Genomic DNA, 27,109 nt, shown 5'->3' with positions numbered 1-27,109 from the left:
ATGAAAAGATTAAGGTATAGGGCAGCTTAATATAGTTTAGCATTTTATTTAACAAACACATTGTGCTTAATATGTGCCAGGCAGTGTTCCACCTTTTGTATAAAAGAGTAGGAAGTAAGACCATATAGTCACATTTTCTTATACGTGGATGAAGTCAGGGAGAATATGGAAAAAACTAATAGTGGTTGTCTGTGGAAAAGAGGGTAAACATTGTGCTGTGCTAATACACCGTTAAGTAGAAAAAGAAAGGTGCAGACATGTGAACAGCATCCTAGCTTTTGCATAAGAAGGAAAAGAATGTTTTTATATATGTATATATACAAAATAGATAACATGTAAAAACATGTGTAATATAAATAAATATGTAACACATAAATATAGACTATATATAAACTCTGGAAGAAAAGAAACTGGAAACAGTGGTTAACTGCGTCTTCTCTTGGAGGGGTGAAGAGGGCTTTAGGCAAATGGAGGCAAACGAGGGGAGATATTTATTGTATAGCTTATTAATATTTTTTATTTTTGAACCACGTGGCTATTAGCTATTCAAAAATTAAAACGAAGTATGGCCAAGCACTCCAGGTGCATCTTCCTGAAGGCTCATGGGATTGGCAGGCCTGTGTTTAGAACTGCCTTCAGTTGGGGTTAACACGGATAAGGGAAGGAAGTAAAGGGAGGTGGGAGAGGGAATCCAAGGGACCCAGTACATGGGGTGATTACTCATGAGGCAGCTCTTGGCTCCACTGGCCTGACCTCAGGCACCACTGTTGGGTAGCTGCAAGCACTACCACCCTTAGATCAGTGCTCACACCCAAGCTGTGGGCAGCTGAGGACTAACACTTGCTCCTCTGAAAGGTTGACTTGGCGCACAACAGCCGTAGCAACCAAGGGCTCCTGGCCAGAAATCTGGGCATGCACAGAGAACATCTTTTTTTTGTCCTGCAGGTGGACATGGTGTTTTACCTGGACTGACTCGCCATTCTGCACAGTGAAGTCGTCATTAACAGTGCTAAACAGAGCTGGCTCTTGCCCAGGGCAGCCCGTGAATACTGTGGGGAAGGGGAAAAGAGAGCATTAGGAAGGCAGGAGTATTTTGGAAGTTGCCCCAGGAAACCCCTGACTGGATCAAGGACTGCTAAGTGGCTGCAGAAGGGGGACTTAGCTTACCGCCTCTGACCAGGAGTGTGACTAATACAAGTTTCAGATGAGACTTCCAAGTTTGGTTTCCAGAGGGAAGATCGCCTCAAGGGAAGATCTCCTCGTGGTCACTTTGTGGGTCAAACTCTTCTTTGTTCTTGGTCCCAGAGGACCAAGATCATAGACATTCAGGGACATTAGCCCCAGGTGGCCTCATATGACATGGGGTTGACTAAGGTCATAGCTAGAGGCAGAAGATTTTCTGAACTGTGAGTCTATTTACACACAATATATATGCCCACACGGATCACTTGGACAACCTTGGGTTGTTCCAGTTCATTTTGCTCCTTCTGAATCCCCAATGCTTAGCTACTCTTTAAACAAGCACTCCAAGTTAGTAACCACCATTCACCAGCTGGAGGTGAATTTCATCCTTGCAACTATGATACCAAGTTGGTATATCCCCTCCCCCTACCTTTTTTTTTTTTTTTTGAGACAGAGTCTTGCTGTGTTCACCGAGGCTGGAGTGCAATGGCACGACCCCAGCTCGCTGCAACCTCCCCCTCCCAGGTTCAAGCAATTCTCCTGCCTCAGCCTCCGGAGTAGCTGGGGTTACAGGTGTGCACCACCACGTCCACCTAATTTTTGTATTTTTAGTAGAGATTGGGTTTCACCATGTTGGCCAAGCTGGTCTTGAACTCCTAACCTTGTGATCCACCCACCTCAGTCTCCCAAAGTGCCGGGATAACAGGCGTGAGCCACCGTGCCCAGCCCCCTTTTCAAATATTAGAAAACTGAGGTTCAGAAGCCAGGTCTACCTGAGTCCAAGACACACACTAGAGAATATTCACAACCAATGTTGTTACCTACTCTTCCTTATGGCCAACGCAAGAAATCAGGGAATCTGCCAGGGGCTACACCCTGGGTCCTGCCAGCACCATGCTCTGCCCAGAGCTCCCATTTTTGCTAGGCTACAACACAACAAAGACCACAAGGACAGTCCCACGCCTGTCCATAGATATGTCAGGCGAGGGCACCAACTGTCCTTTCAGAAAGGTTGTCCTTTTAGTTTCAGATTATTATTTTGGTTTTAAAATATCTTTCCTTAAAATAAGAAAGGATAACAGATGAGGGGGGTTTTTTGGTCTTTTTTTTTTTTTTTTTTTTTTTTTGAGACGGAGTCTTGCTTTGTCGCCCAGGCTGGAGTGCAGTGGCCGGATCTCAGCTCACTGCAAGCTCTGCCTCCCGGGTTTACGCCATTCTCCTGCCTCAGCCTCCCGAGTAGCTGGGACTACAGGCGCCCGCCACCTCGCCCGGCTAGTTTTTTTGTATTTTTAGTAGAGACGGGGTTTCACCGTGTTAGCCAGGATGGTCTCGATCTCCTGACCTCGTGATCCGCCCGTCTCGGCCTCCCAAAGTGCTGGGATTACAGGCTTGAGCCACCGCACCCGGCCATAATTTTTTTTTTTTAATTATTTTTTGGAAACAGAGTCTCACTCGGTCACCTAGGCTGGAGTGCAGTGGCATGATCTTGGCTCACTGCAACCTCCACCTCCTAGGTTCAAGTGATTCTTCTGCCTCAGCCTCCCAAGTAGCTGGGACTATAGGTGTGTGCCACCACACCTGGCTAATTTTTGTATTTTTAGTAGAGATGGGGTTTCACCATGTTGACCAGGCTGGTCTCGAACTCCTGACCTCGTGATCTGCCTGCCTAGGCCTCCCACAGTGCTGGGATTACAGGTGTGAGCCACCACACCCAGTCCAGATGAGGTTTTTAAAATAATAAAAGTAATATGGACATGACAAAGTATTCACATAATATATAAGAGTACAATATAAAAAAGCAGAATTCTTTTTTTTGAGACAGGGTCTCACTCTGTCACCTAAGCTGGAGTGCAGTGGTGCAATCATAGCTCACTGCAGCCTCAACCTCCCAGGCTAAAGGGATTCTCCTGCCTCAGGAGAGTACAATTTTTTGTACGGATGGGGCCTCACTTTGTTGCCCAGGCTGGTCTCGAACTCCTGGGCTCCAGCACTTCTCCTGCCTTGGCTTCCCAAAGCACTGAGATTACAAATACGAGCCACCTCACCTGGCCAAAAAAGAATTTTTTTTTTTCTTTTGAGACGGAGTCTCACTCTGTCGCTCAGGCTGCAGTGCAGTGGCCGGATCTCAGCTCACTGCAAGCTCTGCCTCCTGGGTTCACGCCATTCTCCTGCCTCAACCTCCTGAGTAGCTGGGACTACAGGCGCCCGCCACCTTGCCCGGCTAGTTTTTTGTATTTTTTTAGTAGAGACAGGGTTTCACCGTGTTAGCCAGGATGGTCTCGATCTCCTGACCTCGTGATCCGCCCGTCTCGGCCTCCCAAAGTGCTGGGATTACAGGCGTGAGCCACCGCGCCTGGCCGCCAAAAAAGAATTCTAAAGGATTAATATCCAGAATATATAAAGAATTCATCAAGCTCAACAACAACAAAACCCAATTTTAAAAAATAGGCAAAGGACTTGAAAAGACCTTTCTCCAAAGAAGATATACAATGGCCAATAATAAGCACATGAAAAGATGCTCAATATCATTAGTTAATAGGGAAATGCAAATCAAAATCACAATGAGATACCACTTCACATGCACTAGGATGGCTATAAAAGAAAAAAAGGAAAACAACAAGTGTTGGCAAGGATAGAGGGAAATTAGAATCGTCATACACTGCTGGTGGGAATGTGAAATGATGCAGCCTCTGTGGAAAAGAGTTCGACGGTTCCTCAACGTGTTAAATGTAGAATTATCACGTGACCAATGCTAGGTATATACCTGAAAGAACCAAAAGGATTCAAACAGATACTTATACACTCATTTTTTTTTTTTTTTTTTTTTTTGAGGCAGAGTCTCGCTCTGTCGCCCAGGCTGGAGTGCAGTGGCCGGATCTCAGCTCACTGCAAGCTCCGCCTCCCGGATTTACGCCATTCTCCTGCCTCAGCCTCCCAAGTAGCTGGGACTACAGGCGCCCGCTACCTCGCCCGGCTAGTTTTTGTATTTTTTAGTAGAGCCAGGATGGTCTCGATCTCCTGACCTCGTGATCCGCCCATCTCGGCCTCCCAAAGTGCTGGGATTACAGGCTTGAGCCACCGCGCCCGGCCTATACACTCATTTTTATAGCAGCGTCATTCGTAATAGCCAAAAGGTAGAAACAACCCAGTGTCCATCAAGAAATGAATTCTTTTCTTTTTTTTTTGAGATGGAGTCTCACTCTCTTGCCCAGGCTATGGTACAGTGGCTCACTGCAACCTCCACCTCCCAGGTTCAAGCGATTCTCGTGCCTCAGCCTCCCGAGTAGCTGGGACTACAGGTGTGCACCACCATGCCCAGCTAATTTTAGTATTTTCAGTAGAGATGACTTTTCACCATGTTGGCCAGGCTGGTCTTGAACTCCTGGCCTCAAGTGATCAGCCCACCTGGGCTCCCAAAGTGCTGGGATTATAGGAGTGAGCCACTGCACCCAGCCTCTACATGAACTTTTTAAAAAACTAGCTGGGTTGGCCAGGCGCAGTGGCTCATGCCTGTAATCTCAGCACTTGGGAAGGCCGAGGCAGGCGGATCACGAGGTCAGGAGATCCAGACCATCCTGGCTTACACAGTGAAACCCCGTCTCTACTAAAAATGCAAAAAATTAGCTGGGCGTGGCGGCGGACTCCTGTAGTCCCAGCTACTTGGGAGGCTGAGGCAGAAGAATGGCGTGAACCTGGAAGGCGGAGCTTGCAGTGAGCCGAGATCGCGCCACTGCACTCCAGCCTGGGCGACTGAGCGAGACTCCGTCTCAAAAATAAAAATAAATAAATAAATAAAAATTAGCTGGGCATGGTGGTATGCACCTGTTCCAGCAACTTGGGAGGCTGAGGTGGGAGGATCATTTGAGCCCATCTCATTTGAGCCCATGAGTTTGAATCTGCAGTGAGCCATGACTGTACCACTGTACTCCAGCAAGACACTTTTCTCTAAGAAGAAAAAGAAAGAAATTGACCTGGGGCGGGGAGAGACAGAGAGAGAGAGAGAGAGGAGAGAGAGAGAGAAGCTATTGCCTAACGCCTGAGAGAGAGAGAGAGAGAGAGAGAGAGAGGGAGGGAGGGAGGGGAGGGGAGCTATTGCCTAACGCCTAATGAGTACAGAGTTTCTGTTGGGGATGAAGAAAAAGTTCTGGAGATAGATAATGGCGATGTTGCACAACACTGTGGATATACTTAGTGCTACTGAATTCTTTACTTAAAAATGGTTGAAATGGTAAATTTTATGTTATGCCTATTTTAACACACACACAAACAAAAGTCTGATATGGGAGGACAATCACTTTGGAAAACAATTTGGCAGTATATATCGATATACGAATTCCCTAAGACCCAGCAAATCCACTGTGATGTATAGACCCAACAAAAATACATTTGCCAAAACTTAAGTATTGTAATGTTCATAACAGCACTATTCATAATAGCTAAGCTGGAATCAGCCCAAACGATGAGGGAGAATGGGTAGAAACACTGGGGTATATTCACATAATGAAGTGAATGAAGCACAAGGACAGGCAACAAACAACATGGGAAATTTAACAAACGTAAGGTTAACTAGTAGAAGCCAGATGAGAGGATATATGTATAATTCCACTGACAGGAAGTTCAAAACCAGGCAAAACTCATCCAGGCAAAGGAAGTTAAGACACTGCTCATCTTTTAGGCAGTGGACTCAGTGAATGGGAGAGGACAGAGGGGCTCGGGGACCCTAAAGAGCTGCCTCAGAGCCCAAGAGCTTACCACATGCAGCAGGATCCTCTGTGGGAAGGCTGGAATGTGATGATGAGAAAGGGAAGATTGCTCAGGAAGCAGCCCTGCCTCCTTGACGACATCCCCGCTGAGAAGTGCTGGGCTGTGACGTGCTTGGCCAGTGGGAAGAAGGGGAAAGGGGATCCGGGCCTGATTCAGTTCCAGAGGGTCCCAGGGGCCACACGATCCCCAGGGTGGCCCTGTCCTTTATTGTCAGAACACAGCTTTGTAGACTCATTTTCTGGGGAACCCTGCTTTGCCTTAGTGCTAGAAGGACCAGGAAGGATAATGTGGCAAAGGTTAAATCATCTTCAATATAGGGCAAAAGGTAAATAATCTATGGGGCACTTACTCCATGGGTTATTTATCCAGCTATGCAATGTAAGTTTAGATAGGGAAGTTCTTATAAGACAAAATAAGCAGAATCCAGAACTACTATGTAATACATGTAACTATGCACAGAAAAATGACTGAAAGGAAACGAACTTTCCCAGTGATTAGGGTCATCAGAAATTTATTTATTTATTTATTTATTTTTTTTTTTTGAGACGGAGTCTCGCTCTGCCGCCCAGGCTGGAGTGCTGTGGCCAGATCTCAGCTCACTGCAAGCTCCGCCTCCCGGGTTCACGCCATTTCCTGCCTCAGCCTCCCGAGTAGCTGGGACTACAGGCACCCGCCACCTCGCCCGGCTAATTTTTTGTATTTTTAGTAGAGACGGGGTTTCACCGTGTTAGCCAGGATGGTCTCGATCTCCTGACCTCGTGATCCACCCGTCTCGGCCTCCCAAAGTGCTGGGATTACAGGCTTGAGCCACCGCGCCCGGCCCAGAAATTTATTTTCAAGTTCACTGCAATAACTATTCAGCCATGACTACCTGTTGGCAACTTATTTTCTCGATTTTTGGGCACGTCCAAGTTTTCCCTTAACATGAGTTGTGTCCCTCCAAAATTCTTATGTTGAAGTCCTAACCACCGGTACCTAAAATGGTGACTGAATGTGAAGACAGGGACCTTAAAGAGGTAATTAAGGTAAAATGAAATCGGCCAGGCACAGTATCTCATGCCTGTAATCCCAGCACTTTCGGTGGGCGAGACCGGCGGATCACCTGAGGTCAGGAGTTTGAGACCCGCCTGGCCAACATAGTAAAATCCTGTCTCTACTAAAAATACAGAAATTAGCCGGGCGTGGTGGCCTGCGCCTGTTGTCCTGGCTACCTGGGAGGCTGAGGCAGGACAATCTTGAACCCAGGAGGCAGAGGCTGCAGTGAGCCGAGATCGTACCACCTCACTCCAGCCTGGACAACAGAGCACGATCCATCTCAAAAAAAAGGTAAAATGAACTAATTAGGGTAGGCCCTAATCCAGCATGATTGGTGTCTTTAGAAGAGGAAGAAGTTTGGTTTGGACACAGGTAGTTACAGAGAGAAGACCACATGAAGCCACAGGGAGAAGATGTCCATCTACAAGCCAGAACTGTAAGAAAATAGATTTCTGTTGTTTAAGCCACCCCAGTACCTGGTACTTTGTTATGGCAAACCTAGCAAGTGGGCATCAAATCTCAGTTGGGCATGGTGGCATGCACCTGTAGTACCAGCTACTTGGGAGGATGAAGTGGGCAGACTGCTTGAGCCCAGGAGTTTGAGTCCAGCCTGGCCAATATAGCTAGACCCTGTCTCTTTTTTTTTTTTTGAGACGGAGTCTCGCTCTATCGCCTAGGCTGGAGTGCAGTGGCCAGATCTCAGCTCACTGCAAGCTCCACCTCCCGGGTTTACGCCATTCTCCTGCCTCAGCCTCCCGAGTAGCTAGGACTACAGGTGCCCGCCACCTCGCCTGGCTAGTTTTTTGTATTTTTTAGTAGAGACAGGGTTTCACGGTGTTAGCCAGGATGGTCTCGATCTCCTGACCTCGTGATCCACCCGTCTCGGCCTCCCAAAGTGCTGGGATTACAGGCTTGAGCCACCGCGCCCGGCCGACCCTGTCTCTTAAAAAAAAAAAGTACATCAATCTCAAATCCCTCCCCTTCTAAATTACTATTAATAGATAACATTTATGTACTACTTTTTTGTTTGTTTGTTTTTGAGACAGAGTCTCGCTCTGTTACCCAGGCTAGAGCGCAGTGGTGTAATCTCAGCTCACTGCAACCTCCACCTCCTGGGCTTAAGTGATTCTCTTGTCTCAGCCTCTTGAGTAGCTGGGATTACAGGCGTATGCCACCACGCCCGACTAATTTTTGTATTCTTAGTACAGACAGGGTTTCACCACGTTGCCCAGGCTGGTCTCGAACTCATGGTCTCAAGCGATCCACCCGCTTTGGCCTCCCAAAGTGCTGGGACTGCAGGCAAGAGCCACTGTGCCAGGCTGATTCAGTATTATTTAAAGCTGTGCTGAGGACCCATGTGAAAGTCCCTCAAGAATCCGTCAATTGGAAATATCACTGCTGATGTGGAACCTGAATTAGCTTATTAGGAATTTATGCTTTCTCATTTGGAAGTTGGATATTACACTTCACAGAACCATCATGAGTAGCATACAAATTGAAACGCCAAACCATGACATAGTCCCAGTTGCTTGGGTAACTGAGGTGGGAAGAATAGCTTGAGACGAGGAGGTCGAGGTTACAGGGATCCATGCTTTTGCCACTGCACCCCAGCTGGAGACAGAGCAAGACCATTTCAAGAAAAAACCCCAACCATGAATGTGTACACCCCCAGAACCTTACAAACAACTACCCACCATTTACCACATGAGGAAACCAGGGCTAGGGGTGAGGGGTGGTGGTGGTGAGATGACTTGCCCAAAGTCAAACTGCTGGCGTATGGAATTAGAATGAGAACCCAGGGTGGTCAGGTTCTAAAGTCAGGTTCTTCGATGCAGCATTCATTCGGGAGCTACTTAAGTACTTCCTATGTGCCAATGACATTCTTTTAGACACTAGGAATATACCAGGAAACCAAAGTATCTACCCTCAAGTATCTTTGAATTTTTACAGAATACTCCAAAATCACCTTTCCTCAGCTATCCAACCAAACTAATCCACACCACATCAATTGTAATAGCAAAAGCTCAGATACAACCTAAATGTCCATCAATAAGGGATGACTTAACTTTGTGTTATACCATCACCTATACAATGAAACATTACACAGCCATTTAAAAAAGACACAAAAGATGAGGAAGCTCCTATTCCACATCTATATGGAAAGATCTCTAGGATATAGTGTTCATTTTTAAAAATTATACCTTTATTAAAAGGCATAGAGCAATATATTCAGAACTAATATGCTAACATTCATATTTTTAAATTGTATTTGAAAAATAGCTCCCGGCCGGGCGCGGTGGCTCAAGCCTGTAATCCCAGCACTTTGGGAGGCCGAGACGGGCAGATCACGAGGTCAGGAGATCGAGACCATCCTGGCTAACACGGTGAAACCCCGTCTCTACTAAAAAAATACAAAAAACTAGCCGGGCGACGTGGCGGGCTCCTGTAGTCCCAGCTACTTGGGAGGCTGAGGCAGGAGAATGGCGTAAACCCAGGAGGCGGGGCTTGCAGTGAGCTGAGATCCGGCCACTGCACTCCAGCCTGGGCGGCAGAGCGAGACTCCGTCTCAAAAAAAAAAAAAAGAAAAATAGCTCTGGAAGGCAACCCCAAAAACTGGCTTTATGGACAAGAATGAGGCTTTATTTTAAAAATTGTTATTTTTTGAGACGGAGTCTCACTCTGTTGCCCAGACTGGAGTGCAGAGGTGTGATCTTGGCTCACTGCAACCTCTGCCTCCCGGGTTCAAGCGAGTCTCCTCCTCAGTCTCCCGAGTGGCTGGGATTACAGGAAGCCACCACCATGCCCAGCTAATTTCTTGTTGTCGTATTTTTAGTAGAGATGGGGTTTCACCATGTTGGCCAGGTTGATCTCGAATGATCTACCCGTCTCGGCCTCCCAAAGTGCTGGATTACAGGAGTGAGCCACCATGCCCAACCTTAAAAATTATTTTTTAAAAATGAGACAGGGTCTGTGTTGCCCAGGCTGGTCTCAAACTCCTGGCATCAAGTAATCACCCAACTAGGGCCTCCCAAAATGCTGGGATTATAGGCATGAGCCACCGCACCTCACTGAGGGATAAGACTTTTTACTGTGTACTTTTTTTTATTTTTTGAGACAGAGTCTTGCTTGTTGACCAGGCTGGAGTACAGTGGCGGCATCTCGGCTCACTGAAACCCCCGCCTCCCGGGTTCACGCAATCCTCCCACTTCAGCTTCCCAAGTAGCTGGGATTACAGGCACCTGCCACCATGCTCGGCTAATTTTTTGTATTTTTTAGTAGAGACAGGGTTTCTCCATGTTGGCCAGGCTGGTCTCGAACTCCTGGCCTCAAATGATCCACCTGCCTCAGCCTCCCAAAGTGTTGGGATTACAAGTATGAGCCACTACACTTGGGCTATTGTACACTCTTCTTAATTCTGACCATTGTGTCTGCATTAGTCATTAAAACACTGATTTTTTTTAAAAAACTAAGGGTCACTTTTTTTTGGTAGATACAGGGTCTTGCTAGGTTTCCCAGGTGGGTCTAGAACTCTTGGGCACAAGTGACTCTCCCACCTTGGCCTCCCAGGGTGCTGGGATTACAGGCATGAGCCACCGTGCCTGGCCGCTTTTTTCAATCTTAAAACAGCCCTCTTCCTAAGGGAAGGTCTTCAGCCAGTAAAGGGCTAACCAGACAATTCTGTCAATTATTTCCTTTAAGGAGAGACTCAATGACTCCAGTCTTCTCCTACCACGTTACCCAGCAGAAGGCCAATGGATTGACTCCCCTATTACTCAGAAGACTTACTCCCCAAAACTCTGAGAGCTGCTATGGCCCCTGGGAGCTAGAAATCCTCTTCCTGCTGTCTACAAAATCTACTTCCCACTAGAGTGTACAGCTCACTCCACTACCCTGTCTTCTGGCATATTTCCACTGTTACATGCTTCCAAATATTTGTAGCACAGTATCTGGGCTGTCCATCTATTCTTAGAAGGGACAGTGTCAACAATCAAGGAGAAGCCAATAGTCATGTATTATAGGTGTATGTGCCTCCCACTCAGGGTGCTTAGTCCAGATACACCCAAGGGGCTGGCCTCATCAGTTCTAAACTGCTTTGAGTTGGGTGCAGAGCACAACCAAGGGACAACCGTCCAGACTGATAGGAATAAGCTTCAAACACCCACTCTGCTCAGTACACCCAGCTACGTGTTTTCCTACCCAAATCCTCACAAAATAACCTGCAAGGTGGTATTACTGCTCCCAATCTGACAACTCAGGAAACAAGAGGCTGCCAGGGGTTGAACTGTCCCAGGAAGCAGCAAGATCAGGTTTCAAATCCCAAAGGCAGGGAAATAATGAAGAATATGAAATGTGGAGTCCAGAAGACTTGGCTTCCAATCCCTATAATGTCACTTACCTATCACACGATTGGGTAAATTGTGTGAGTACACAGAAGCTCAGTTTCCTCATCTGGAAATGAAACAGTAACACCTACGTCATCAGGTTATTAGGAAGATTAAATGGGATAGTGGTCAAACAGCACTGAATACTGTGCCTGGCCCAGGGTAAGTAAGGTAACCTCTCAATAAAAAGTACCTCAGACTACTAACAATTAACCTAGGCTTCTGACATCCACACCCTGGCCTCCTTCTATACCACTGAAAAATTCTCTCTCAAACTGGGAAGAAGTTAGCTACAGCTGTGTGCTTTACTCAATGGATGAAGCTGATCAAAGACGATGACACACGGGACCAAAGGGCACAACAGGGAACTGGCTCAGTCTGCATTTGGAGAGAGCTGTTTTATAGGGGTCCTCTGTGGTCTACCAGAGGAAGCAGAAGATGGAGATTTCACGAAAAAGCTGGCCTTTCCAGGGAAACTTGCTGGGCACATGTATGAACATGAGTAGTCTTCTCTGCAAGCTATGAGTCAGAGAGAGGCTGGTAAATGGTAAGCCCTGGGGCAGATCATTACAATTTCCTCCCAGATGCTTCCTGGCACCACTGGCTTGTATCACTAGTTTCAAAATGAAACTCATACGAAACCAGGTCTCATCATCACTCATCCCTCCTTTACCCCGTCTTTTAATAGTCAGCGAAGTAAACTGACTCCTATTCCTAACTGCAGCATGGTTCCACAAGGCCACACATCTTGGCCAAATCACAGGGACATGAACGGGCTTGCGTCAAACTCTTTCTGGGGCAAGCTGATAATGAGCACATGGGGCAATAGTTCAGAATTTAAGGCTGGAAAATGGAAGCCAAAACGTAGCTCTTTCTTCCACACCCATCCAGGGCTTCAGACAGTCATCTGACTGCATTTGCCTCAGTTTCTCCCACAAGGATTCTTGAATCACAAGGTCAATAAACCCGATGAAGAGGTGCCTGCTCTACCAATATAAATGGACAGCTTTTAGCACTGAGCCTACACGTACATTTCCTAAAATATTGTCGGGGAAGGGAAAAACGGAATCAGTAACCTGAGGCTGCTTCTAGAGAAATTAACAATTAATATCATAGAACACATTATAGATAAAAATAAATAAAAAAAGAAATTAACAACAAAAAAGCCAGAGCTCTGTGTATCTGCATTCGATAGAAGACATCCAATGGAAGCCAGGAGTCTCTGGCCTATGTTCAAAGCTCCTCTCTAAAGATCATCCTGCCAAGCCTGGCCTCAGGTCCTGAACTGGCGCCACTAATAAAACTTGGGCAATAAGAGTTTGGTCCCTGGGGTACTAGAGCTATTGGGAAAAGAAAGCTTTTTAAATAGACTTACAAGAATTGATGGATGCTGGGCTGAGAACTCATTCCTCTTATGTTCCAGGCCTGCTTTTAGGTTGTAATTTGCCTAGACACCTCCATACTCCCAAGGGAACACCCTTGAAGGTCAGGAGCTTTTCTCTTCCTGGAGGTGCTATGTAGTCTTGATGTCCAACATTACTAGATGTTCTAGCAAAAGAAAACCACCCATCTCTCTGGAGACAAAACATCCATCAAGTGATCAATCTCCACCAATTTCCCTACTGATCTCTGGGTATTTTGACTAGAGGAAAAGGAAAATATCAGCTTAAACATATTGTGGCCAAACGGCAGCCTGGGGAGCAGGAGAAAGAGATTGCCTAGGAAATTTCTATTCTAGCTTGGCTTAGGGACATATCTAGCTCACATAACAAACAGATTTGTCCTTACAGCTATCACTACCTTCTGTTAAGGGATTGGGATAAGAGGGCACAGGGGAAAAGTAAGTGGAAGTGACTTGAAGAAAGATTCTGGCATTTTTCCTAAGTAAAACTACATATAGAAAAAAATTCACCAACTAAGAAATACAAATTAAAAGGACAAGCGTTGTGTCACAGTTGGGAACTGGGTGCTGCTATATATTGCTAGGGGTGGGGGAATGTTAACTGGCACAACCTTTCTGGCAAATTAAAATGCCTTAAGCCTGTTGACCCAGGAATTGTGCCAAGATACCATCCCAGATGTGACAAAACCATACTTGCTGGGATGTTTGTGACTGTTGCTTAATAGGGGAAAAAAAGCAGAAAAAGGTCTTAACAACCTAACTTACAACTGAACAGTTAAATGCTGTGTCACAGTCATCCAAATGTCTAATCTACAGCCTTAAATTTTTTTTTTGGTTTGCTTTTTTTTTTGAGACAGAGTCTTGCTCTGTCACCCAGGCTGGAGTGCAGTGGCCGGATCTCAGCTCACTGCAATCTCCGCCTCGCGGTTTCACGCCATTCTCCTGCCTCAGCCTCCCGAGCAGCTGAGACTACAGGCGCCCGCCACCTCGCCCGGCTAGTTTTTTGTACTTTTAGTAGAGACGGGATTTCACCGTGTTAGCCAGGATGGTCTCGATCTCCTGACCTTGTCATCCACCCGTCTCGGCCTCCCAAAGTGCTGGGATTACAGGCTTGAGCCACCGCACCCGGCCTACAGCCTTAAATATTGTAAAAGAAAACCTACCCAGGAAAAAGTACTTTGCAGAAGGGGGAAAAAAGCAGGTCACAAAGCCATTTATAGCATAAGCCTGACAATTATTATATAAAATATTTATAGTTTTATTCTTGTACCCAAAAAAAGAAGGGGGGGTGCTGAGCCCTGGTACCAAGGCTGCCTCTCCCATCACCAAGTATTTTCCATGCACAGGAAAACCAAGTGGTGGCCAGTGAGCCACACCCGTTTTGAGACCAATGGGAGAGGTCATAGGGCAGCAAGGCAGGGTAGGGGGAAGAGGCAGCGCATGCTGGGATCCCAGGAGGCCTTGGGGCTCCTGGATTCACTTGGGAGTCGCCCCTGGGCATGCTGGGAGGCCCATTGCCCCTTGCCAAGCAAGCTTGGGGCAGCTACACAAGGGCCTGCCAGAGCCCCGGGTGCACCTATTGGGGGTCCAGGCCTTTTTCCCCAGAGATGTAAGCACAGCAGCTCCTGGAGGGCAACAGGACCCAGGTGGAGTGCAGGTGCACCTGACAGATGCCCCCCATCTACCCACAGGCCTCCTGGACCTGGATCTTTTCGTAGATGGGGCTGATGGGGTGTCTGAGGCCCTCAGCTTAGAGCCCTTCTTCCACCCACCGAAGGAGAAGAGGAAGCTGGGTTACTGGGGAGGCAACCCTGAGAGTGAGTGGTGAAATCATTCAGACTCGGGTCCTCTGTCTCAGATCAGATACCCTCAACAAAGACTCGGGTGGAGAGATCGGGCAATGGACTATCGATTTCAAATATTCCTTTGAAAAGACAAAGGTCCCGTATGGGCGGTAGGCCCACATTTTGCTTATCTTCCAGTTTTTCCATAGTAAACATGTATTTGATTTTCAATCAGAATTTGATGTGAGTTCTTCGCCCTGACTAGAAAACTTATATGGCAACCCCATGTTGTTGAGGGTGGAGAAAGCAATTCCAAGAGAGTTTTGGCTGAAGAAAGCTCTGCTGTATTCAAGTTCCTCATAACCCTTAGAAGGTGAGTCTTCCCTCCCAGAGTGAAACCCAAACTCTGAGAGTGTGGAACATGGCTGACTCAGCATGAGGTGTGCTGTCTGGCTCATTGACTACCACCCTCAAGGACCATGCCAGAACAAAGATACCAGTGACCAACCTGAGACAGCTGTGATAACAATTAAGGGTCTGGTAGGTAAAAGTGCTGTGTATTGGCTCTGCAGCCTTGAGTCAATCACTTAATCTCTAAACTGTTTAACAGTAAGAACTCAATAATGTAAGCCCTTCTTAATTTCCAGTCTCTAAAACGGGAATACACACCCACCCACCCACCCACCACAGTGCTTGTTAGGGTCAAATATGATGTGTTGTGCTTTATTTTTATTTATTTATTTTTTGAGACAGAGTCTTACTCTGTCACCCAAGCTGGAGTGCAGTGGCATGATCTCGGCTCACGGCAACCTCCACCTCCCGAGTTCAAGCGATTCTCCTGCTTCAGCCTCCCAAGTAGCTGGGACTACAGACACGTGCCACCACGCCCAGCTAATATTTTGTACTTTTTGTAGAGACGAGGTTTCACCGTGTTAGACAGGATGGTCTCGATCTTCTGATCTTGTGATCTACCCGCCCCAGCCTCCCGAAGTGCTGGGATTACAGGCGTGAGCCACTGCGTTTGGCTGTATTGTGCTTTAAAAAGCACAATGAAGTATTAAAAATCAGGGGCAGTGATTTAGAAAGCAAAACAAAAGGACAGGAAGGTGAAGAGGCCTTAATGTTGTCACATAGCAGTGATTCCCAAACATAGTTGATAGAATCATCTGGCAAACTATTTAAAAAATCCAGATTCCCTGCCAACCGCCCACCTATCACTTCTACTAAGTCAGCTTCTGGAAATGGATCTGGGGAAAGCAGTTTGTTGCTTTTTTTTTTTTTTTAAAGTTCTTGATTCTCTCATTTATTGCTCATGAGTAGGTAAATTGGTATGGCTTTTTGATGGCACTTCAGACCACATATCAAAAATTTAAATATCCAGATGCTTCCTCTGACCAACACTTATTATATCTGTCTATTCAGTATCTCCTTTGGGTGCTTTCAAGATATCCTGAAATCAGTATGTCAAAACTTAAATTCACGATCTTTACTTAACCCAAATATAGTCTTTTTCCAGCATCTCTCCCAGGGAATAAATAGCATATCATGTACTCCAGCTTGAGAATAGAATCTGGGCATCAGAAGCAGCCCAGAGTCTGGAGCCAGAGTGCCTGGGCTCAAATACCAGGTCCACACTGACTTTGGGCAAGCTGGTTAACCTCTGTGTTTCCTCTGCTATGAAATAGGAATGATGCTAATATCTACCTCAGTTTAATGAGTTAATACTTAGCATAATGCCTGGCATATGGTTTAGCCAGCAGCTGCTTCTTCCTTGACCATTTCTCCCTTAGAGCTTCCCTTCCCAGACTATCACCCACCAAAACCCTTCCATCTCTACCCCCACCACCTTAGTGCATACAACATCATCTTTAGTATAAATGAGTACAAAAATCTCCATTTAAAAAGATGAATCTCTTAAAAATGCAACAGCATAGTACACTTGAAAAAAATGAAATAAGGTCATTTCCCTGTTTGAAACTCAGTGATAAGCCTTTGGTCTTAGTATAAAAAACAATATGGCCGGGCGCGGTGGTTCAAGCCTGTAATCCCAGCACTTTAGGAGGCCGAGACGGGCGGATCACGAGGTCAGGAGATCGAGACCATCCTGGCTAACGCGGTGAAACCCCATCTCTACTAAAAAATACAAAAAAACTAGCCGGGCGAGGTGGCGGGCGCCTGTAGTCCCAGCTACGCCGGAGGCTGAGGCAGGAGAATAGCATGAACCCGGGAGGCGGAGCTTGCAGTGAGGTGAGATCCGGCCACTGCACTCCAGCCTGGGCTACAGAGCAAGACTCCGTCTCAAAAAAAAAAAAAAAAAAAAAAAAAAAAACAATATGGCCGGGCACAGTGGCTCATGCCTGTAATCCTAGCACTTTGGGAGGCCAAGGCAGGTGGATCACCTGAGGTCAGGAGTTCGAGACCAGCCTGGACAACATGGTGAAACTCTGTCTCTACTAATACAAAAATTAGCTAGGCGTGGTGGCAGGCACCTGTAGTCCCAGCTATTAGGGAGGCTAAAGCAGGAAAACAGCTTGAACCCAGGAAGCAGAGTGTGCAGTGAGCCAAGATCACGCCACTGCACTCCAGCCTGGGTGACAGAGAGAGACTGTTCCAAAAAAAAAAAAAATTTTTTTAAAAATCCACCAGCCTCCAGGCACGGTGGCTCATGCCTATAATCCCAGCACTATGGGAGGCTGAGGTGGATGGATCACAAGGTCAGGAGATTGAGACCATCCTGGCTAACACGGTGAAACCCCATCTCGACTAAAAATACAAAAAAATTAGCCGGGCGTGGTGGCGGGCGCCTGTAGTCCCAGCTACTTGGGAGGCTGAGGCAGGAGAATGGCTTGAACTTAGGAAAGACTCTGTCTCAAAAAAAAAAAAAAAAAAATACACTGGCCTCAGCCTCCCAAAGTGCTAGGATTACAGGAGTGAGCCACTGTGCCCAGCCAAAAAACTTTTTTTTTTTTTTTTTGAGGCGGAGTCTCGCTCTGTCGCCCGGACTGGAGTGCAGTGGCCGGATCTCAGCTCACTGCAAGCTCCGCCTCCCGGTTTACGCCATTCTCCTGCCTCAGCCTCCCGAGTAGCTGGGACTACAGGCGCCCGCCACCTCGCCCGGCTAGTTTTTGTATTTTTAGTAGAGACGGGGATTTCACCGTGTTAGCCAGGATGGTCTGGATCTCCTGACCTCGTGATCCACCCGTCTCGGCCTCCCAAAGTGCTGGGATTACAGGCTTGAGCCACCGCGCCCGGCCAAAACTCTTTTTTAAAGAGACAAGGTCTTGCTATATATAGGCCCAGGCTGGAGTGTAGTGGCTGTTTACAAGTATAGTCATCATGTACTACAGCCTAGACCTCCTGGGCTCAAGTGATCCTCCTGCCTCTGCCACCCCAAGTGGTGGGACTAAAGGTGCATGCCACCATGTCCTAAAAAACAAATTCTTTAATGTGCCAGTCTCTCTCTCTAGCCACACTGAGCCTCTCCTTAAATACAGCATAACCCCCTGCCACAGGGCCTTTGCACACACTCCTCCCTCTGTCTGGAACAGTGTCTCCTTGCATTCTCACTCCGATTTTACAGTTAACTCCTGACATCTTTCAGATCCCAATTCAAAAGTTACTTTTTCAGGGAAATTTCCTTCAACCCTCCCAAACTAGATCAGATTCCCCTGTGAAAAACCCTTCTGGCTTTGTATAACTTTCTTCCATAGAATTTATTACAACTTGTGATTATATCTTTAGTAGTGATTGGCCAGGCGACGTGGCTCACGCCTGTAATCCCAGCACTTTGGGAGGCTGAAACGGGCAGATCACCTGAGGTCAGGAGTTCAATACCAGCCTGGCCAACATGGCAAAACCCCATCTCTACTAAAAATACAAAGAATTCAGCCAAGTGTGGTGGCAGGCACCTATAATTCCAGCTACTTGGGAGGCTGAGGCAGGAGAATTGCTTGAACCTGGGAGGTGGAGGTTGCAGTGAGCCGAGATCATGCCATTGAATTCCAGCCTAGGATATAGAATGAGACTCTGTCTCAAAAAAAAAAAAAAGTGGCCGGGCACGGTGGCTCAAACCTGTAATCCCAGCACTTTGGGAGGCCGAGCCGGGGGGATCACGAGTCAGGAGATTGAGACCATCCTGGCTAACATGGTGAAACCCTGTCTCTACTAAAAAATACAAAAAACTAGCCGGGTGAGGTGGCGGGCGCCTGTAGTCCCAGCTACTCGGGAGGCTGAGGCAGGAGAAAGGCGTAAACCCGGAAGGCGGAGCTTGCAGTGAGCTGAGATCCGGCCACTGCACTCCAGCCTGGGCTACAGAGCGAGACTCCGTCTCAAAAAAAAAAAAAAGTTTACTAGTTGCCTATCTCCCCCACTAGAATTTGCTTATCACTGTCTCCCAGCATTTAGCACTGTGTTTAATTGTTGAATGAACTATGAAAGTCACGTGACCCAACAATTTCACTTCTAGAAATCCAGTCTAAAGAAATATGTATACAAACTATTCCAGCTATAATAATACTGCTATTCCTCCTGCCACAGGCACTTAACATTGATGTACTCACTACATGCTCTTGCATACACAAAGTCATTTAATCCTCACTATAACCATATGAGATCCCCATTATTATATTTATTTTACAGATGAGAAAACTGAGGCACAGAGGTTAAGTAACTTGCCCCAAGGTTCCACAAGTAGTAAGTAGACAGATTCAACCCAGACACGGTGGCTCTTTGACCCCAATTCAGGAACTCTATACATTATAACACAGATAAATTTCACGCAAACTTCAACAGCAGAAATTTGAAATGGTGCCATAAATATTAGTCTTGCTCTTTATGTAAAGTTTGAAGAAATGCAAATCTCCCAAATTGAAAGTTTTAAGTTACATAATTTCAAAGCTGGAGAGAGTAGTGAATTGTAAGCATCCCCTTGCCCCCCCCTCCCCCACCCCATACATATACTTCACGTGTTCATATGAGAACATAAGACTGGAATCATGGGAATTATGAATTACTTGTGGCTTTTTTTCTTCAAGACGAGTCTGGCTCTGTTGCCCTGGCTGGAGTGCAGTGGCGTGATCTCGGCTCCCTGCAAGCTCTGCCTCCCGGGTTCACGCCATTCTCCTGCCTCAGTCTCCCAAGTAGCTGGGACTACAGGTGCCTACCACCGCGCCCGGCTAATTTTCTGTATTTTTAATAGAGACAGGGTTTCACTGTGGTCTCGATCTCCTGACCTTGTAATCCACCCACCTCGGCCTCCCAAAGTGCTGGGATTATAGGTGTGAGCCACCGCCCCCGGCCTATTTGTGGTTTTCAAGAATGCATCCTTTGTATCAATGCAACCACCCTGTCCTAGGCTTTAGTGCAGCAGTATTTGAGTTTAAGAAAAAGCTTATAAGCTCCTCTTGGGGGAAAAATAAGAACAGAAATGAGTGTCTGCTTTAAGATTAGAAATCAACTTTTATTCAGCAAAATGCTTGCTAACTAGATTTTGAAATCTGAAGAAAAACTTGAGGAAAAAATGCACTTTGCATTGACGGATGACACATTCTCCATCTCTCAACACCCGGAGAAAAAAATGCTAGTGTGAATCAATGTGGTAGTTTACTTCTGAGTCATGCAATTTCAAAGTTTTTGAGTTTTGGTAAATTCATATGCTTTTGAAACTACTGACTATTATTTAGATAGTCATTAAAACAAAAGTTAGTATGAAAACTATTTTTAAATGGTATAGTAACCTTAAGTTTACAGCACAGTCTGTCTTAGAGGTATTGTTTAAACATAAAAGCTCGATTTATCTGGATCATGTTAAGATGAACAGCTCACTCGATCATCTTTCTACAGCAGTCTTTCCTAATAAGGCAATTACTGATAGTTAGATTGCTAAAAATCCAAACACTTTACAATTTTGATGTTAACTCTTCCCTCCCACCACATCTGTAAAAGATAAAAGTAGAAGATCGGCTAAATAAATCCTGATACATTCACCATGTAAAAGACTATGGCGCTATTCAAAACAAGATAGATGTGTATTTAACAGTCTGGAAAGATGCCTGTGATTCTAAGTTAAAAAGCAAGTTACAGAATGACATTTGTATGCATGATATAGTCCAATTCTTGTTTTTAAAATTCCTGTATGCATACATAAAGTTTTTTGTGCCAAAAGAAAAAAAAGGGTCTACAAGGATTCTTATAAAATCAGTAACTGTGTGCTTGCCCTTAGAGAGTAGAGCTGGGGAAGAAAAGAAATTTCACATATTTATTTCTTTTTCTCTCTTTATTTATTTTTTGTTTTTTTGGAGACAGGGTCTCACTCTGTTACCCAGGCTACAGTACAGTGGTGTGATCTTGGCTCGCTGCAACCTCTGCCTCCCGGGCTCAAAAGATCCTTTTTTTTTAAGACAGGGTCTCACTCTGTTGCTCAGGCTAGAGTGCAGTGCAGTCAAACAATCTTGGCTCACTGCAACCTCCACCTCCCAGGTTCAAGCGATTCTCCTGCCCCAGCCACCTGAGTAGATAGGACTACAGGCATGCACCACCATGCCTGGCTAATTTTTGTACTTTTTGTAGAGACGGGGGTCTCACTATGTTGCCCAGGCTGGTCTCGAACTCCTGGATTCAAGCAATCCTCCCACCTCAACCTCCCAAAGTACTAGAATTACAGTTGTGAACCACCATACCCCAGCCTTCATGTGTTTATTTCTGACTTGCTTATATTGACAGGCAGTAGAGTTCAGTGGTGGAAGCTCAGTCTGCTTAGGTTTGAATGTGAGCTCTGCTACTTACTTAGCTGTGTGATCTTGGACAAGTTACTTAACTTCTCTGGCCTCAGTTTCCTCATCTGTAAAATGGGGACAACAATAGTACCTCCCTCAAGGGATGTTTAAGGATTAAAGGAGCTGATGCATATAAAGTACTAAGAACTTTATCTGTCACATTATAAGTGCCGCATACTTTATTGAAAAAAGTGTGTCTTTACAGTGAACATATTTTCATGTATTAATTTGAAATCCCAACCAGCCAACCATCCCTGTGTAAACAACGTAAAATGGTATACATTGGGGAGAAGACGATAAAAAATAAAAAGCTCCCCAGGCAATTTGATCACCAGCCAAGCTTGCCAACTACTGACTCAGAGGCCAAAAGCAGGGATGAACCAGTTGGAGTGGGGCTGAGTTCCAGTTGGGGAATGCAGACTTCTGGAAGCGGAAAGAGACCGTAAAAGACAAGAGAAGAGCAGGTCTCGAAGTGTGGTGGGAAGCCTGGATGAAACGACTCTACAGGGAGAGGGCAGTGTGTGGGCCTGGCGTCCTGTCCTGGCTTGTGTGGCGAGAGCTCACAAGTAGCTGTTTCTCCTCTGCCTCAAGTTACGACAAGATGGGGCTTGCTGTGCAAATGTGCAAAGGCCGCTCAGAAGGCAGCCAGCCTTCAGCAAGACACCCAGGAGAGCAGCCGAACCCTCCACCCAGGCCCTCTCACTGGCCAGTTTCCCACGCACGCACAGGGGAGTTAGGGCCTCAAGGTTGAGGAGCTTGGACTCAGTAACTCGCCTCAGGCCACATGATTTGGGACGAGAAACAGCTTAGAATCCATTTTTCCCTTGCCTGTGCTGGGATGTGCACCATCACACCTCTTCCCACTGCTGGGTTTAACGAGAGTCTGAAGAATTTCCAAATGGACCCAGATACAAATCATTTCTCTAGACCGTAGTTCTAGCTTCTCTATAAAATGACTGGGGGCCAGGAATGATGGCTCACACCTGTAATCCCAACACTTTGGGGGACCGAGGTGGGCAGATCACTTGAGGCCAGGAGTTCAAGACCAGCCTGGGCAACATAGTGAGACATAGTGAGACCCTGTCTCTTAAAATAAAAAAAGAAGACTGGGAGATCTGGGGAATACCTGTGGTCCCCAAATTTGGAGGAAGAGACTTCTCAGAAAGATGCACATGCGTTCTTAGACACAGTTAATTCCTGGGGATCAACGACTTCCTAAAGAGACTATGACCCTAAAGTTAGAACTCAAGCAAAAATACCTTCTACTTCTAGCGTACAACACAGGCTGTCAAGGTCTCTTGCCATTAGGTAACTTCCAACTTTATGTGGTCTCGAACAAAAGGGGGGCTTACTGAGACTGAAGGAGAAGAGGGCCTGGGATTATACCTCCCTATTCCCCATCCCCCATTTAGCTCTAACATGCCTCAGAGTCCTAGGAAAATCCTATCTTTCCTCCTGGTGTTCAGTATCACCTGGCGAGGCTCTGACGAGGGGAAGCAGTCCACCAGCCCTCCCACCTCCTGGCTCTGCGGCCTTGGCTCTGAGCCTTCTCCTCAGATGTTAGAGAGCCACAGAGCCAGAGTCCTGAGTTCAAAGATGGGGTCGAGGGAGAAAGGAAGACGTTTGTTTGGCTTTTTGAGACAGAGTCTCGCTCTGTCACCCAGGCTGGAGTGCAGTGGCGCAATCTCAGCTCACTGCAACCTCTGCCTCCCCGGTTCAAGCAATTCTCCTACCTCAGCCTCCCAAGTAGGTGGGATTACAGGCATATGCCACCATGCCTGGCTAATTTATTTTTAGTAGAGACAGGGTTTCGCCATGTTGGCCAGGTTGATCTCGAACTCCTGAGCTCAGGTGACCCACCCACCGAGGCCTCCCCAAGTGCTGGGATTACAGGTGTGAGCCACCACACCCAGTCCGTTTGGCTTTCTTTCCCCAGGTGAGGCACTCTGGTGCACTGCCCAAGCAGCAGGTCCCCAGCACCCTGAAGTCCAGCAGACAGAGGCAGCTGCAGCCTGGAGGGAATGTTGTCAGCTGGAGGAATTTGCAGACCTCTGATGCTCTAGGTAACCCAGAGCCCTGAGAATGCCCAGATTTGGCTGGGGGAGGAGGAGTGAGCCGGGAAGGGTCTGTGAAGCCCTTCTACCCAGAGCAAGAGGTGAGAGGTCTTTGCTGTTGGAGGCAGGTGGGGGTGGGGTGAGGAGAGGCAGAGCAGATTCTCTGCAGAGGACTGTCAGTTTGAGTGCTATCAGGCCTGGTATCTGAACCCTCCTTGTTCCCCCATATCTTAAAAGGGAGGCCAGAGGTCCTGGGCAGAAGTGCCTGCCACCCCCCACCCTCCTGGCGATGAGCAGGGGCCTGTGGAGGGAACAGGAACTCAAAGCCCTTGGGCCAGAAGTTAACTATTTCCAATCTGCCTCTCATTTGGCTGGGGCCAGAAGACTCCAAATGTATTTCCCTTTCCCACCCCGATTTCCAAATGGTCAGTGCCTCATACTTAGGGGGCCACACCTGTGTTCAAACTGTGACTCCACAATTTATTAGCTGGGTGACCTTGGATAGTTACAAAGTGACAAGCCGAGGTTTCCTATCCAGTTAAATGGGGCCAATTCCACCCACCCCACGGGGCTGTTAGGAGGATTAAAGGGGCTTATGACATGAAGTACAGTGTGACTGTGGAATGCAGTGAGCTCTCAAGTGGTGTCTGGGTGGCGGTGGTGAGTTTTCACAGCCCTTCCTTGCCAGCCCTGCTGCCTGGGTTAGCAATGCCAGGTGACTCAATGAAATGAGAAAAAGGCGACTGAGGCAGACATAGTCCTCCAGTTTGAGAAGCGTGAGGGGAGTCGAGAAGGGCTGCTGGGAGTGGGGGCCAATATCCTGGTTTCAGGGAAGACTTCAGAGCCCCTGGTCTCCATACTGCTACAACTAGGACTGCAGCTATTACGTCTCCATACTGGTACAACTGGGATTTCCCCAAACACTCTGCTGCCTCTGGTACGGGGTGAGACAAATTTCAAGCGGGGCTGGACCCTGCCTATGCCTCACTGGCTCTCTCCACCTCACACTCCATGATCCAGCCAGATTCAATGTATCCAAGTCCCTGGAACCCTCGTGTTGTTCCTCTGCCAGAACACTCCACACCACCTCTCATGCCCAACTCCCTTGCCTAATTCTTCTTCCTCGGCTGCCAGCTTGGACATCAGTTCCTCCAGGTTTCTCCAAGAACATGTCAGCAGCCCCTCCTATGTGACTCTCTATCACTCCTTTCCCACCTCCCCCTCAATCTCTTTTTTTTTTTTTTGAGACGGAGTCTTGCTCTGTCGCCCAGGCTGGAGTGGAGTGGCTTGATCTCGGCTCACTGCAACCCTCTGCCTCCTGGGTTCAAGCCACTCTCCTGCCTCAGCCTCCTGAGTCAGCTGGGATTACAGGTGCTTGCACCACCATGCCAGGCTTTTTTTTTTTTTTAAAGCAGAGATGGGATTTCACCATGTTGGCCAGGCTGGTTTCAAACTCCTGAGTTCAAGGGACCCGCAGACCTCGGCTTCCCAAAGTGCTAGGATTACAGGCATGACCCACCACATCCAACCCCCCCTCAATCTCATATATGCATATATTGTATTTATTTTGTCTGTCTCTCTACACTAGCAGGTAAGTGGCCCTTTGAGGCTAGGATTTTTGCACACTTTGTTCAGTAATGAATCCCTAGCACCTAGAACAGTACCTGAACCCTAATCAGGAGTTCACTGAGGGTTAGGAGCAGTGGCCTGGCTTACCCTGAGTATCTAGTACCCAGTAGGTACTCAGACGTTCGTTAGCTGAATGACCATTTCAACTTGGCCTTGGATCTCAGACACTTCACTGTTTCTATAATAAGAGAGGAGCTGGATTTGAACATGTTGGCCAAATAAGGAGGCTGCTGCCCATCCACACACTGGTCAGGATAAAAATCTCTACCCAGGGCCACGCACAGTGGCTTACACCTGTAATCCTAGCACTTTGGGAGGCAGAGGCAAGACAATTGCTTGAGGCTAGGGGTTCAAGGCTAGCCCAGGCAACATAGTGAGACCCCTTCTCTATTTAATGTATTCATTTTTTTTGGAGACGGAGGCTTGCTCTGTTGCCCAGGCTGGAATACAGTGGTGCAATCTTGGCTCACTGCAACCTCTGCTTCCCAGGCCCAAGCAATTCTCCTACCTCAGCCTCCTGAGTAGCTCTGATTAGAGGGGCACGCCATCACGCCAGGCTAATTTTTGTATTTTTAGTAGACGCAGGGTTTTGCCATGTTGGCCAGGCTGGTCTCGAACTCCTGACTTCAAGTGATCCGCCCACCTCAGCCTCCCAAAGTGCTGGGATTACAGGAATGGGCCACCATGCTGGCTGCCTCTACTTTTTATTTATTTTTTTATTTTTTGAGACAGAATCTCGCTCGGTCACCCACGCTGGAGTGCAGTGACACGATCTCCGCTCACTGCAACCTCCACCTCTCAGGTTTAAGCCATTCTCCTGCCTCACCCTCCCATTCTCCTGCCTCACCCTCTGAAGTAGCTGGGATTACAGGCACCCAATCACCATGCCCAGCTAATTCTTGTATTTTAAGTAGAGACGGGTTTCACCATGTTGGCCAGGCTGGTCTCGAACTCCTGAGCTCAGGTGATCCTCCCGCCTCAGAATCCCAAAGTGCTGGGATTACAGGTATGAGCCACTGTGCCCAGCCGCAAAAAATAATAATAATAATTAACTTAAAAATTAAGAAAAAGGCCGGATGCAGTGGCTCACACCTGTAATCCCAGCACTTTGAGAGGCCAAGGAGGGTGGGTCATGAGGTCAGGAGATCGAGACCATCCTGGCTAACATGGTGAAACCACGTTTCTACTAAAAATACAAAAAATTAGCTGGGCATGGTGGCACATGCGTAGTCCCAGCTATTCGGAGGCTGAGGCAGAAGAATCACTTGAATCCGGGAGGCGGAGTTTGCAATGAGCCGAGATCATGCCACTGCACTCCAGCCGGGGCAACAGAGTGAGACTCATCGCAAGAAAGAAAAAAAAAAATTAATAACAAATAAATCTCCACCCAGGAAGAAGTTCTCACTTAAGAAATTCAGGGCCCTTTCCAGATTCCCTTTCTGCTTTTGAGGAAAGAAACAAGCATCAGGATAAGGACAAAGAAAGGGAAGCTTTTCTCCCCCAAGACAAAGGATGAGGCCAAGTACATAATAAAGACTTGCTGTCTCTTAGCATAGGGCCAGATGAAAATCAAGACTCCAGAAGGGGTGGGTCTGGCAGGGAGACTGTTGGGGTGGGAGAATGCAGGAGACACCTCACTACTTCAGAACAGAGAGGAGCTGATATCTCAGTCCAGGATCACAGTACTGGAATCCTTAAGTCAGTTAACCCGGCAATTGTGCCCCAGGTGTATAACTAACAATTAGGGGTGCACAGGTCACCAAAAGACGTGCACAAAATGGAACTACTGAAATGCCCATCAACAGCACAATTGTGGATAGTCACATAATGAAATACTATACAATGAGAATCAACTAGAACTACATCCAGAATTATGCAAGAATCTCTCAAGGGTGCTGTGAAAGCAGTCAGAGCTAAGGGTTAGTTGTATGATCCTCTTACAGAAAGTTCAAATGCAGGCAAATTCACCTGTGGTACTTAGAAGTCAGAAGAGTGGTTATCTTGAGAGAAGGGTTGAAATTAGGAGGAAAGGGGCATCTAAGGCCCTGGTAATGCTGTTTCTTATCTGTGTGCCAGAAACACAGGGGTTTTAAGTTTGCGACAT

General features: G+C 47.0%; 1 protein-coding gene across 3 annotated transcripts in view; it reads right to left on the bottom strand.

Moving 5' to 3' along the window:
- CDH3 (cadherin 3) overlaps positions 1–27,109 on the bottom strand; it is a 59,789-nt gene that overhangs the window by 24,208 nt on the left and 8,472 nt on the right. For all 3 annotated transcript variants that reach the window (XM_033218798.1, XM_033218799.1, XM_033218800.1), the window contains one exon: positions 964–1,049. In XM_033218798.1, the coding sequence (XP_033074689.1) occupies positions 964–1,049 (86 nt within the window). The remainder of the gene's footprint in view (positions 1–963; positions 1,050–27,109) is intronic.

Source organism: Trachypithecus francoisi, unplaced genomic scaffold (assembly GCF_009764315.1).
Source record: "Trachypithecus francoisi isolate TF-2019V2 unplaced genomic scaffold, Tfra_2.0 Lachesis_group10, whole genome shotgun sequence".
In the NCBI taxonomy this organism is placed as follows: domain Eukaryota; kingdom Metazoa; phylum Chordata; class Mammalia; order Primates; family Cercopithecidae; genus Trachypithecus; species Trachypithecus francoisi.
The sequence above is the reverse complement of the archived record's forward strand: the minus strand, read 5'-3'. Positions and strand labels throughout refer to the sequence as shown.